Source organism: Eimeria maxima, genomic scaffold (genome assembly GCF_000499605.1).
Source record: "Eimeria maxima Weybridge genomic scaffold, Emw_scaff48, whole genome shotgun sequence".
NCBI lineage: Eukaryota > Apicomplexa > Conoidasida > Eucoccidiorida > Eimeriidae > Eimeria > Eimeria maxima.
Genome location: NW_013566537.1, coordinates 1 through 12,328, shown reverse-complemented (window position 1 = coordinate 12,328; position 12,328 = coordinate 1). Strand labels below are relative to the sequence as shown.

The window sequence follows — 12,328 nt, the reverse complement described above, 5'->3', positions numbered from 1 at the left end:
GGAGACAACCCGGTTGCCAAGGGAAAAGGTCAGCAGGTGGCCCACATATACCCACTTCAAGCTCGTCTTGAGAATCGGGATTACGTGCCTAACAAACGCATGAGTGGTCAAACTGATATTCAATCCTTGACGCACCTGACGAAGAATTTTCAAGACTAGGATATTGAAAGAATTATTCGGTGGCTTTGCTTGCTCACACAGTGATACTTCACGGTAAAGTATCAAGTGCATCACCAGCGTGGTCTCTGACGCATCCTCACGTCGCTTTGCCCTCTAGGCATTCTCTTCAGAAGCTGGGCTTGTGTGTGATGATTTCCGTTTCCTGTCAAAATTGTGCTCATCCTATGCCGACGATACTGGTGCGCTTATGCCTAGGCTCAGCAAGGGGCACCATGTGTTGCAATAGAGCAACGACGTGGATCTACTGTGGTGCCACACGAATAATGGAGTACACCGGATGCGCCTCCAGGTTCACTGTGTACATATGTGTTATGCAGCAAGCACGATGATGCTTTAGCAGGCCATGGTGTGATCAATCCAACAGTGGAGGTAGTGGAAGGGTTCTGTTGTGGTCTAGGGTGCGTGCTTCAGCAGACTCATGCGTTCTCATGTTCCCGGAATGACAGTAGAAGAGCCGCGGAGCGCACTCAAAGCAGGATTCTTGCAGTGTCTTTCGGTTCCCGGACGACTCGAGGTGGATGCCCCAGAAAATCTCATTGTGGGTTTACCGTCGGCAGGAGACAACGGTCTTATCTTAACGAATGGACTCAGCAAAGGTCAAGCACTGATAGGAGTCCGAAATTTGAAATTGGGTAGCACCCTCTCGAGCAAATCCATGTTGCTGGTTAGGACCAACCGCACCGTGACCACCATAGAACACTCCGAAGCCAGACAGTCAAAACAAACGCATCAAACTCACACTGGATTAATATATGCAAATCTATACCCGGCAGAAATAGTTAAAGTGGCTGCATTTCCTTCTGTACGCTAAGCGGTTTTATAATACAGCAATGCACTCCTCCAGTCGTGGCTCTCCGGCATCCCTGCTCTACGGGGCCACCGCTGGCCGCGCCGATATTAAATCTGGCTGGCAACCCGAACCGTATATCCGAAGCCTCGTACGCCCTTAGACGGATCCCACCAGCGCGGGAATGTAAGAGGAAAGAGCATGAATACAAGGATACAAGTTCCAGCAATTGACGTTCAGAAGTTACATCGCCTCCTGCGACTTGTTTTTGGCTTTTTCGGAATCCATCCGAAGCGCGCAGGATAGCGAGCTGCTGAAAAGCGTCGATGCCTGCCGATTAGGAGCTTCTGCTGTTTTGCTCCCAGGTCAGTGCTTCGGTCATCATCGTCGACATACTCTCAACTTGGGGCATTCGTCATGCGACTACTCTTGTTTGCATCAGAGGGTTCAGGAGAAGGCTGAACTACCCCGGAAAGCTACCTGCAAAACGTCAGCAACGTCGTGGTGACCAGTCTCAACGGTGGGAGTTTGTAACCTTAAAAGTTCGTGAAACATTTCGTGGGGACTGCTGAAAGCGACACTAGTACGTTTATTGGCCAGGAATAGGGCATATTGAGTGGTTTTGATGGTCCTTTTCGTGAAGCTATTCCTATTCGATCTACAGCTCATTAGTGCTTTGTCGGTGGCTACTACGGACATCAATGCAGGCAGTGCATTATAAGGTAGGCCCTCGTCTGAATATTCCGTACTCATTGCTGTTTCACAACCCAGGAGGCCCAAATACGCTGCAGTCTATATGCTCAGATGTGCTAACTATTCCTCTGCTGGGATCTACTTTACCTTCTCTAAAGACGGCGAACGTGCACGATCCCTTGTTTGGATATCCTTGGATTACGGCAGAGTTCGGAGCTGTACACCGAGCAAGCAAAATAAACAGGATCACCAGTGCGCTGAAGAATTTGCCATGCTCTGCATATATGCAAGCAGCCTTCTGCTCAGCTTCTATGACACCAGGTTCCAGTTGCCTCGACAAGCAACGTACTGAATAGGTGCTTGAGGTGTTGTTCAAACGGACTCGAAGCGTGTAAAGCAGCAGCAGCTAAAGGTGGCCTTAGGTGAACAATCGGCCAATACACCTATCTTCATGCCAGATAATGGTATATACGGGCATATGCTGCTTGTGCCAAGGGGGCAGGCACGGAGCAGCACATTCTTTATGACTTGGGCATGTCCGTCTGGCGCATAAGCCCTGATCGGGCCCTAATACGCAAATGGTACGCAAGCAAATGTTTCCAACAGATAAATACAGAGTTCATGCACAGAGTCACAAAGGCTTATTTGTGCTTTCCTGAGGGGCTGTTTTGCACCTTGAGATGCGGCACTCTGCGTTGCTCACAAGCAGCCAACCCCGTCGCTGCAGGCGCTTTTCCCGCTGATCTCAGGACGCTTGGAGACGGTGAAGGTAGGTAAGCTGCACTTAAGTTACTCTCACGTATTTTGACGGGGCGTACTTTGTCTCCACTGGAGCTAGCAATTGTCCCCAGATATGATCGATGAGCCGCGTTAACACGTTGCATACACCGCCCTCAGAATGACAGTACTACGGCAAAAGCCTTCAGCAGCTTAGCACTCACTCTGATTTGGCAATTACTGTAGAAGGCTGGAGGCACTGCAGCCCCTGTATCCACTACGAAGTGCACTACAAGCAGTAAGCGGAGAGACGCAATTTTGCAGCACAGCGTCCGTGGGGGTTTCCAGGCCCTAAGGTACTGTGGCCGTGTAAGCCCCAACAGGTTGTCAAGTAATGCGAGAAATACTGTGTATAACCGCTTTCTATGGCAGAACATTGAAAATAACACTGGCAGCATCAACAGCAGCCTCAGCGGACCCCGGGGCCCCCATCCAAATGACCGGATCGGAACACACGCCAACAGCGGGCCCCGTTCGTCTTCTTGGATGTCTTTCCCCATTTGAAGTAGTCAGTTTGGTTTTTATTCCGTTTTAAAAGTGGTTTTACGTCCGCTCTCGGCTGCAAAGGATCCCCGAGCGGCGCGACTTCCCGTCGAGCTATGGGCGTTCACTACCTGTATATTTGACACAAGTGGACCGCCTCACCAGTACTACTCGCACTTTTGCAGCTGTTAGTGTGCCAATTTTGTAGACTCTGGGGAAATTTTTACTCTTGAGCCTATCCCCGTGACTGATGCGTGCACCTGCAAGGACGTGCCAGCGCCTCCTCCTGCAGCTCGAAGGTGAGTTGCGGCAAAGTTGCCCTTGCAGAGGCGAAACAGCACCGGCATGCTAAAATCTGTTTTTCATCAAGATTAAAACTGGCCAAATCGGCTGGTGTGACGGCCGCGGGAGTCATGTGTCACTCTGGTGGCGCGGAAGGACCCGAATTCCTGGGGCAGCCGCAGCCGCAGACACAGAAGCAGCATAGCCACACTATTGGTGATGCAGCTACTGGACCAGATCAGCTATCACAGGCAATGCTTTGTGGAGTACAGCCCGTTGCTGGTGCAACAGCTGCGGCTGCAGCGGTCGGAACGACAGCTTCGGTGGCTGTTGGCGAAGGATGTACTGAAGTTGAATGTGAAATTTGTATGGGCTTCAACCCTCCAGTGCACCGTGTGGACAGCATGGTTGCTGCAGAAACAGCGAGAAAAGCTGAGGCAGAAGGCGCATCAGCGCTCGGGTGCGCAGTAACAGCAGGCACGGAAGTACCGGGACCAGCGCCAGCTGCAGGAGGGAAGGACTATACACAACCAGTTGGCAGGAAGCACGGAACATTGCATGGAATCGCATCTGCGCTGTTGCCAGGAGCAGAGGCATCATCATTAGCAGCTGGGGATACAGCAGGAGATGCGCTTGCGGCAGATGTGGACGCACCAGATGTTGCAGGACTTGGACTTGCGGGACCGGCTTCCGCGCTTCAAGAAGCGGAAGGCTCAACGAAGTCGAAGGCGTTTTCATGCTACTCATCAGCAGTTACTGTAGGCAGCGCTGAAGTTGAACATCCCTCCACATCATCCGCTGTAGAAGCAGCACGTTGGGGATCATCGATCCCACGAATGCCTGTAGCCTTACGTGAGGGCTTCTTGGCAGAGGTTAAGTCACTTCAGAAGAAGCCCATTATGAAAATTACAACCAGTGTTGAAGGCAAGTTTCAGGTCCTCTTGGCGCCCTTGTGCGTGTGTAGTGCGCATACACGCATTTTTGATATTGTTGCCGGTTGTGAAGCAGAATTGCCTGCTATCTGTTCATTGATTCTCTTTTGTTGAGATTTTAGTTGTTCCTTTGCCTTTTGCTTTGCGTCCATTGCAACATTTTCCGCGGCGTTTGATGCTGCTGTTGACTTCTCCCGTTTCAGGGGCGTACGGGGAGAGCTCTGTCTCGTCTCTGTTTAAGTTATTTTCTATATTAAACAAGCACTTTGGTCTCAACGAACACTCCACCTTCCTCGACATTGGCAGGTCTGGCGTTGGCTTTTGCCGTATGTTGCTACTGTCATTTCTGTATGCAAGAGTGATTGTGCACCAGTGGTTCTTCCAGAAATTTCGGTAGCTCGATATTACGGTGCTCCTGTTATGATGCTGTTGGTGGCTCCTATACTGAGTGAACACGCTAGGTGTTCCAGGAGCTCCATAATGCTGGTGGTATATGCGTATGACGCTGTGGCGTGCTTCAACATCTTGCTGTCTTCACAGACGTTGAGCAGAAACTTCTGTAGTAATGCCAGTCGATGTCTTGTCTGCGGTTTTGCTCAGCGGCAGCGGAGTTCCTTCTTTGGCAGCGGCAGCATTCGGCTGTACCTTCACACTCGGCTTAGAGTTGGACTCGAATGTGTACTCCATCTCCGTCATAAATCACTTATGTATGCAAACCAAAATTGTTTGTGGCGTACAGTTTCACGTAGAAGGGTTTATCTTCAACTTGTAGGTCATGGACTCAACACCCATGCTTGTGTGTTGCAGCACTCGTTGATCTGCTGCTGCTGCAGCAGCTGTACCTTGGGGCTCAGCTGAACTGGCATCGTACGGAGGAGTTTATCAATTCTGCTCTAACCGGCCTGTGCCAGCCCTATGGCATCAGTGCTTCAGGCGCAGCCACTAGAGCACAGGAGCAGGGACAGGCTCGGAGGGAGTGCTGCGAATGCATGGAAACGACTTTAGATTCTCCGTCTGCTTCAGGGGACCGCGATTACCCTGGTGCGCAAGCGCCACCAACAGCAGCAGTTGCTACTTGCGTGGCTGTGGGTCATGCTGAGCGTAGTTTGCTGGAAACGACATTCGGGTTCAACGCAACGTTTTGCGTATTTGACTGCGCCCGTCTTTCTTCCCTCGAGGGGATTTCTCATGTCTTCTCTTTTGATTTGGCGATGCCTCCTTGGGTAATGGCACACACGGTTCGGCTCTTCAACCAGTAAGTGTTGTTGCTGAGGACTTACAGCAAAACCTATGACATTATAACGACGTAAATCCTTCTGTTTTAGACTCATGGAGGATTAGATTACCTTTAAGGAAGTATTCAGATGATGAGTCCGGCTAATGGATTGTGGTGCCATTTATGGGGTTTAATCCTATTACGTCTGGTGGTCGAGAGTTGCTCCGAAGGAGTATTCGGTTGGCACAAATGCCGAAACAGATGTCGATGGCGTATGCTGGAGGTTTGGAATTTGGTTTGTCTTGCAGGAGTAAGACTACCTTTGTGTTTGTTTCTTTTCACGGGGACCTAATCTCAAATTTCGGGATGCAGGCCGTCCTTGCGACCAGAGTAAACATTCAGTTCTATATCCTAAATAATATTTGCTTCAGTCACTTACAGACAGAATTCCTGTCAAGAATGGTAGTCACAAGGCTCAGGGTCGGGTGCTGCGTGTGCGTCTCTCAGCTAAGCATGCGTATGGGCACAAGTGCAGAAAGCCATGTTGGATTTATTTACCAGAAGATTCCGAAAACGGAGACACAGCATGAACTCGAGCAGCAGCGGAAGCTCCATTGCATTGAACAGCAGCTCGTGGATCCTGTTGTTGCTGACTCGGCCAGTGTGACACGAGAGTGCAGGTTCGAAGGCAAGCAGCAGATGCAGATGAAGCAGCTGCAGTGGCAGCTGGCCTCGCTACAGGGGCAGTTACAGGAACTTCTGCAGCAGCAGCAGCAGCGACGACGACATCCTAGTAAGCTGCAGAGGCAGAGGAAGGATTTGTTAAGAGCACTGCAGGATACGAAGCAGGAGACCCTACAAATGCTGCAGCTGATGCTGCACCACCAGCAGCAAGGACTGTTGTTGCGGCAACAGCTGCAGCTCGTTGAGCTGCTGCAGCGGAGGCATGGAGAGTGTCGGGAGTCACAAGCAAGCCTCCTTGAGGAAGCAGCACGATTGTTAGAGGAACAACATCTTCAGGAGCATCATGCGCTTGTGCAAAAGCTGTCCGTACAATACTGGGCGGAGAACAAGAGGCAGCAGACGTTGTTGAAGGAAGCGACCGCAGCAGTTGCTGTGGAGGTGGCTTCCGCAGCAGCAGTACGACGGAACTCTGAAATCGACAGCAAGGTGCAGAAGGTTAGACGAGAGCTGCGCGAGAAGCAAAAACAGCTACACAACATGGAATGTATGATGAACAGGCGGGAGGAGCATCTGCAACGAAGCCTGGAAGAACAGCTGCAGAGTGAGCTGCTGCTGCACCAGCAATCAGGGCTGGACAGCAGGCACTTTGAAGGCAGCAACTGGTTATTGGAAGGCGCGCAGCAGCATGCTACCGACGTGCAGCAGAGGCAAAGACAACAATTGCTACTGTTGAAGGGCATTGCCAGCAGCCGCACCGACAGAATCCTACACTCGTGAGTTTACTTGGGACGTTTTGACCCTGAGCAGTCTGTATGCTTTTTTCATCGAAAGCCGGTATCGATTTGCCCCAATATGCAGCGTCGTTTGCTAACATATTTCATCATCGGTGGAGTTGCTTAATTGGAGAAGTAAGGGCTGAAGAAATGTAGCTGTGGGCGTGCTACCTGTAGGATTGCTGCTGCTGGAAGGTTGCAGCAAATGGCGCAAATATTCGTTGCAGCAGTCTCCATGTTGCAGCATGGCGTGTCCCGGCAAAAGGAGGCGATTACTACACAGCAGGAGCAGAAGATGCCTTGCTGCTGCTCTGGGTGCTGCTATCCGCTGTACCGAGGCAGTAGTGAGCAACCAGCAGCTGCTGCTGCCCGAGTGGAGCTGATGAGTGCAGCTCATCCTCAGCAGCAAATACTCCTGCTTCGCCGGGTATTCTCTGCCTTCCAAGTCGACCAACTTCTAGAACGTGGTTCATTGATGCAAGGGCAGCAGCAGGAGGGCATCACAGCTGCACGTGCAGAAGAACTCCTGGCCCACTTTAGAGATGTTAGCGTGCAGGGGTACGACAACCAGACGCAAACCACTGCAGCAGCAACAGCAGCGGCAGGAAAAGAAAATGCAGCGAAAAACACACCCTACCAGTGCCCTTGTACGCAGACTAACCGGTGCATTCGGCTGAGCACCAGCAACAGCAGCAGCAACAGCAACTGTACTGTGTGCATTGGTGGGGCGGCGGCTGCGTTGGCAGCCATGCTCCCTTCTATTCCTTATTCCAGAAGTAACAGAATAGAGCTGCAGTTCTGCTGCCAGGGGCAACAACAACTGCAGCGGAAGAGGCTCCCTCGACCCATTCGGCGATATGGGCCATCAGCCGCTGCTTCGTCAGCAGCTCCAGCAAGGTTGCCTGCTGGGGGAGAGCCCTCGCGGTACGGTGACAGCGCAAGAAGTGGAGAAGAAGTGGTCATTTTGCCTTGTCTTTCACCCCTTTGCGCAACTTGCTGTTACAGCGATTCGCTGCTGCTCCAGCTGCTCCGCTGCAGCTTCCCGCTGGCTGTGCAGCAGCAGCTTCTCCAGCAGGAAGTGTTCATGCAACAGCGAATGCCTCTAATAACCGTAAGTGCTCAGCCACTTCGTAAATAGTCCTTTCCCGTTGTTGCAACGCGTAGTTACTAGTAGTATTAAGTATTCAGGAGGGCTGAAGTGCAGCACCCCATAGTGATGTACGCCGCTATTGCTCTGTAGTGCATGCCGCAGGTTATCGATAAACAGGAGCAGCAGCAGCTGGAGCAACGTTGTATGCAGGACTGGAAAACAGCAAAAGCTGCAAACCCTGCTGTTCCACTGGCAGGGGCTGAAGCGATGTTTAGGAGGGGTATGGTGGAATGCCCTTTGGCGGATGCATTTGATGCTCTTCAGCTGCTGCAGCAGCAACTGCAGCAGGAGCCAGCTCAGCCCACGCAAGCCCATTTGGGTCCGGGCCCTGGCGTTGCTTTGGAGACGAAATATTTGGAAGCAGCATTTCGCCGTCATTTCGAGAAGCTTCTGGAGGTACAGCGGCAGAAACTGTATTTACGGGACTCGCTGTTTTCAAGAAAGCAAGCACGAGCACCCGTAACTGCAATAGCAACAGTGGTTGGGGAAAGCGATGACAACGACAACGCAACACGCCAAAAAAGAATAACCACCTCAGTTGGTGTGCTGGGTACGCCCTGTAGACAGGAATTTGCTGCAGCTTCCTTCGAACAACAGCCAAAAAGGCCGCGGCTGTCAACACTACTGCCTGGATTGACGGGAGGCGTTAACGTAGCGGCAGACAGAGCTCTGCCAGCTGCTAGGGGCCATCCAGCATCAGTAACTAACGCCGATTTCAGCAGTGCCTGCTGCAGTGACGTAAGAGCTCCCTTCACCGCCTCCGATGATGCCGGGTGGTCCCAACAAGCTGAGGAAATACGGTTGCACCCTCATGAGGCGCAGCTGCTGCGTGCATGCGCCGTTGCTGCAGTGAAGCCGTCCAGATGTTCTTGCACGCGGGCGCTGCAGCTGTTACTGCAGCAGCGTCGGATTCTGCAACACAGTCAGAGTGAAGGCTGCAAGAATGCATCGTCTTCAGGGCCGCCAGCTCGGAACGTTTGCAAATGGGCATCCAATGCTGCACCTAAATCAAACAGTGCAGCATGGTCAGTACTCTCTGACGCTGATTGCTGCAGCACCCACAGCAATCGGTCCGCATGCACCAACAACAGCAGCAAGAGGACGGCTATACGCTGTTTTGCGCTCGTAACTGTAGTCGGGGAGCAGCTACAGGAAGTCATGAGGAACTTGGTGGAAATGCAAAGAACGTTGAAACAGCAGCTTCTTCTAAAATTGCTTCAGAGGGACTTCCCAGATCATAGCGTCACAAGGTCAACAGCGATAGCTGCCACCACTGAGCATATACATAAGGGCGCAGTTCAGGTGACAGACTTTACCTGCAGTTGCGCTCCGCAACTGCATCTAGAGCAGCAAGAGGTACTCTTTCATGAAGGCAAGGGCAGCTGTGTATGGTGGAGACAGTATTACGTGCTGCTTGGCGAACTCGCAATATTGAAAGAAAAGGCCCTCTATAAAGCAATTGACATCTGCCTGCAGCAGCAGCAGCACCAGCAGTCCATCTCGCAGGAGCTTCCGACGCAACAGCCACCCAAACAGCAGCAACTGCAACCTCCTCGTGGGGGGCAAGCCAAACGAACGCCAGTTTCGTTGACGAAAGGATTAATAACGGGCGGAGAGGGGCCAAATATATGCAAGGCCAGCGATATAGGTTGTCGGTTACCTGACCCTCTACTGCAGTCGCCATCGGCCCCTCGGAAACGCCGATCTCAAGGGGGATTTTGAATGATTGGATGAATTCCCAAGCAGGTGCATTTCACGGCATTGTTTACATTGAAACGCTGCAAATTGATTTCTGCATGTGACCGCCAGGTTCCCACAACATGTGGAGGGGCGGCGTGCCCAGTTGCAACTGCAGAGGATTGACACTCCTCGCTTTAGCGCTGGGCTTCTTGTCCGTTGAGTTAGGGAGCCTGTGCACCACAGTAGTTGCGCAGGTGCTTGTTTTGTACAGTCCTTTACTCGTTCTCAGCGGGGGACGCATTTGCCTCGTCGCTTGTTGAGTCCCGTTGAGCAAGAGCGCCGATCCCCCCGTGACCGTGACCGGCACCCCAGTGACCCGAGAACACCACGGGGGAGACGGCCAACAACAGGTTGTTCAGGGGCCAGAATATGCTGGTACTGAATCAACGGTATAAGGCTTGCGTATGCCTCTAAAAGACTGCGTTTGCCAGGTGGCGTTTCATTGACGTTTGTTCAACTGCCCAGAATAGTACCTGCTCTACCACACTAGCGGGATATTTTCTGTAGCAGCAAGCAGCCTGCGGGGGCAGTCAGAGTCCAGGCATACGCACCTCCGCTTTAACTAGGTGTGGCCGCCAATGGCATCTGCTCACGTAACGATGTACATACTCCAGAAGCTGCCAGAGTTGCTCGTGACAATTAGCGCGGCACTTCGTTACGAATGTATGGGAGAGTCAGGTAATGGGACGGAAAAAATTGTGCAAGAGCAGAGGTCGCATCGATCATGCCTAGCATCCAAAAGGGCCGGGCGGCATCACTGGCCAAGAAAAGTCCTTGACATTGGAACATGTGCCCCCGTATCTTTCTGCGCAGCACGGGCACGAGCACATACGCTCAGGAGCTGCGGATAACTAGCGGTGAGCTAGTGGCTGACAAGAATACCGTGAACACAGTGCACCGTCTTCAGGAAGGGTGCAACAAGCACCGGAATCCACCATGAAGGCAGCTTACCTTCAATTTGATTCTGATTAACTGACGCCAGGAAGTCATCCTGCAAAATCCAGTCAAAGTAACAGCTGAAGAACATGCAAGCGGTGCTTTCTTGCTGGCAAGATGAGTACTATCTGTAAACAAATAGGCTTTTGAACTTTATAATGTCCAGCATCTGAGATTGGGGGGCATGCGCAACTGCACCGAAAGACTGAGCCGAGCCCACGAGAGCAGAGGAGCTCCTCACATCAGTACAAGACGGCGTCAGCTTTATCTTGGATTTTGTCCTCTCCGGAAGGACTACAGACACCAGCTGCCATATGCTTCGGAATACAAAGCCCGCATTCAAGATCAGCATCCCATATAGCCTGCCGCGGTAATTTCTCTGTGCCACACGCGGAGTCACAAGAATTCGTGTCCCCGAATCCATATAGTATCATCGTATCCAGTGCCGTAGGTATAGAAAATACATCAGGCAGTAGGAAACGCTGTGAAATCAATATTTCATGTGTCAACTACGCCTACGTGTTCTCTGGAGGACCTCTAGTCTTACTGAAGCTGCTTCTCGTGCCTGACAGAGAAGACTCGTGTGCTAAATATGCACCGTGCGCATACAATGAAAAAAGCGAGCAAACCTCGTGTGAGATACACTGTCCAAGCTGCACGTTTACAGCCTGCAGTTACAACACGTGAATTGGTTTCTCCGCCTGTACTGCTGAACACCAGGAATGTCATGAATAACCACATTTGTAATACTCACAGTCAGCGTGTCACAAACTTGCTTCAGAATGCCTATTGGGGTGCTCGTAATGCTGCAGTCTTCTAAGTCAACAACCACGCGCCACTGTTCCACTTTATTCTTCACCAGCAACTTCTCCAGAGTAAATTCTGAGACAGCGCAGGGATCTATGTTTACAACACGAATGCCCTTTGAGCAAATGCTATCCATCCATGCCCTGTGGCATGTGGACCTGTCAAAATGCGTGCCCCTAAACCGCAATGCAACGGTGACCCCAAAGCTCAGGGCTGGTGCTTCTGCTCTCTTAGCAAAGCATAGCACAAAATACAGATTAAGACAAATACAACCTACTACAGACTACTCGTGACTAACCGAGCCAGTAAATAACAACCGGCATGACGTCTCCCTGCAGATGCAGCAATCATCAACGCAACCGCCCAACACACCAGCACACAAACGCACAGACACAAAAACACAAACACAAACACACAAACACAAAAAAAAAAAAAACACACACACGCACGCACACACACACACACACACACACACACACACACACACACACACAGCAGGTGACAACTTCCCCGGATAGTTCAGGTTCAGTATTGATGTGTTTGCTGGAGCACTTCTCGCATGCGCTCACATATGCATTACACGGTTTGGAGATGATGGGGACTTAGCAGCACTAAAAACGTTGGTGATGCACTGTATCGAACTCACCACTTGAGAATCTACAAGGTTTTTGCAGCGAATCACGAGAATCGGTCGTAATGCATGATCTCTTCCATGAATGTAGATGAAACCCTTTTGCTACAGCAAAGAATAAAAGCGTATGATCCACAGATGGGGTTTACGTTATGCGAGTGAAACCTGACTGACCCTTCGCCTCTTATTGGTGCCCAAGAGTGAGAAGTATCGGTTTGGTGTAGCCAACTTTATATATATATATATATATATATATT

The 12,328-nt window shown here is 51.2% G+C and overlaps 2 protein-coding genes across 2 annotated transcripts; one reads left to right on the top strand and one right to left on the bottom strand.

Annotated features, from left to right (window-relative positions):
- Positions 1-3,333: 3,333 nt before the first annotated feature.
- On the top strand, positions 3,334-9,679 carry EMWEY_00007850 (hypothetical protein, conserved; the record flags this gene model as incomplete). The annotated part of the gene is made up of 8 exons (XM_013481977.1): positions 3,334-4,165; positions 4,338-4,440; positions 4,735-4,841; positions 5,158-5,389; positions 5,659-5,740; positions 5,858-6,807; positions 7,150-7,918; positions 8,060-9,679. 8 exons carry the CDS (start codon positions 3,334-3,336, stop codon positions 9,677-9,679), a joined length of 4,695 nt encoding a protein of 1,564 aa, XP_013337431.1.
- Positions 9,680-10,425: 746 nt separating this feature from the next.
- Positions 10,426-11,772, bottom strand: EMWEY_00007840 (hypothetical protein; the record flags this gene model as incomplete). Its single annotated transcript, XM_013481976.1, has 4 exons — positions 10,426-10,502; positions 10,649-10,688; positions 11,388-11,598; positions 11,739-11,772. Coding segments are annotated over 4 exons (362 nt in total), but the record flags the coding sequence as incomplete, so codon positions are not given.
- Positions 11,773-12,328: the final 556 nt, after the last annotated feature.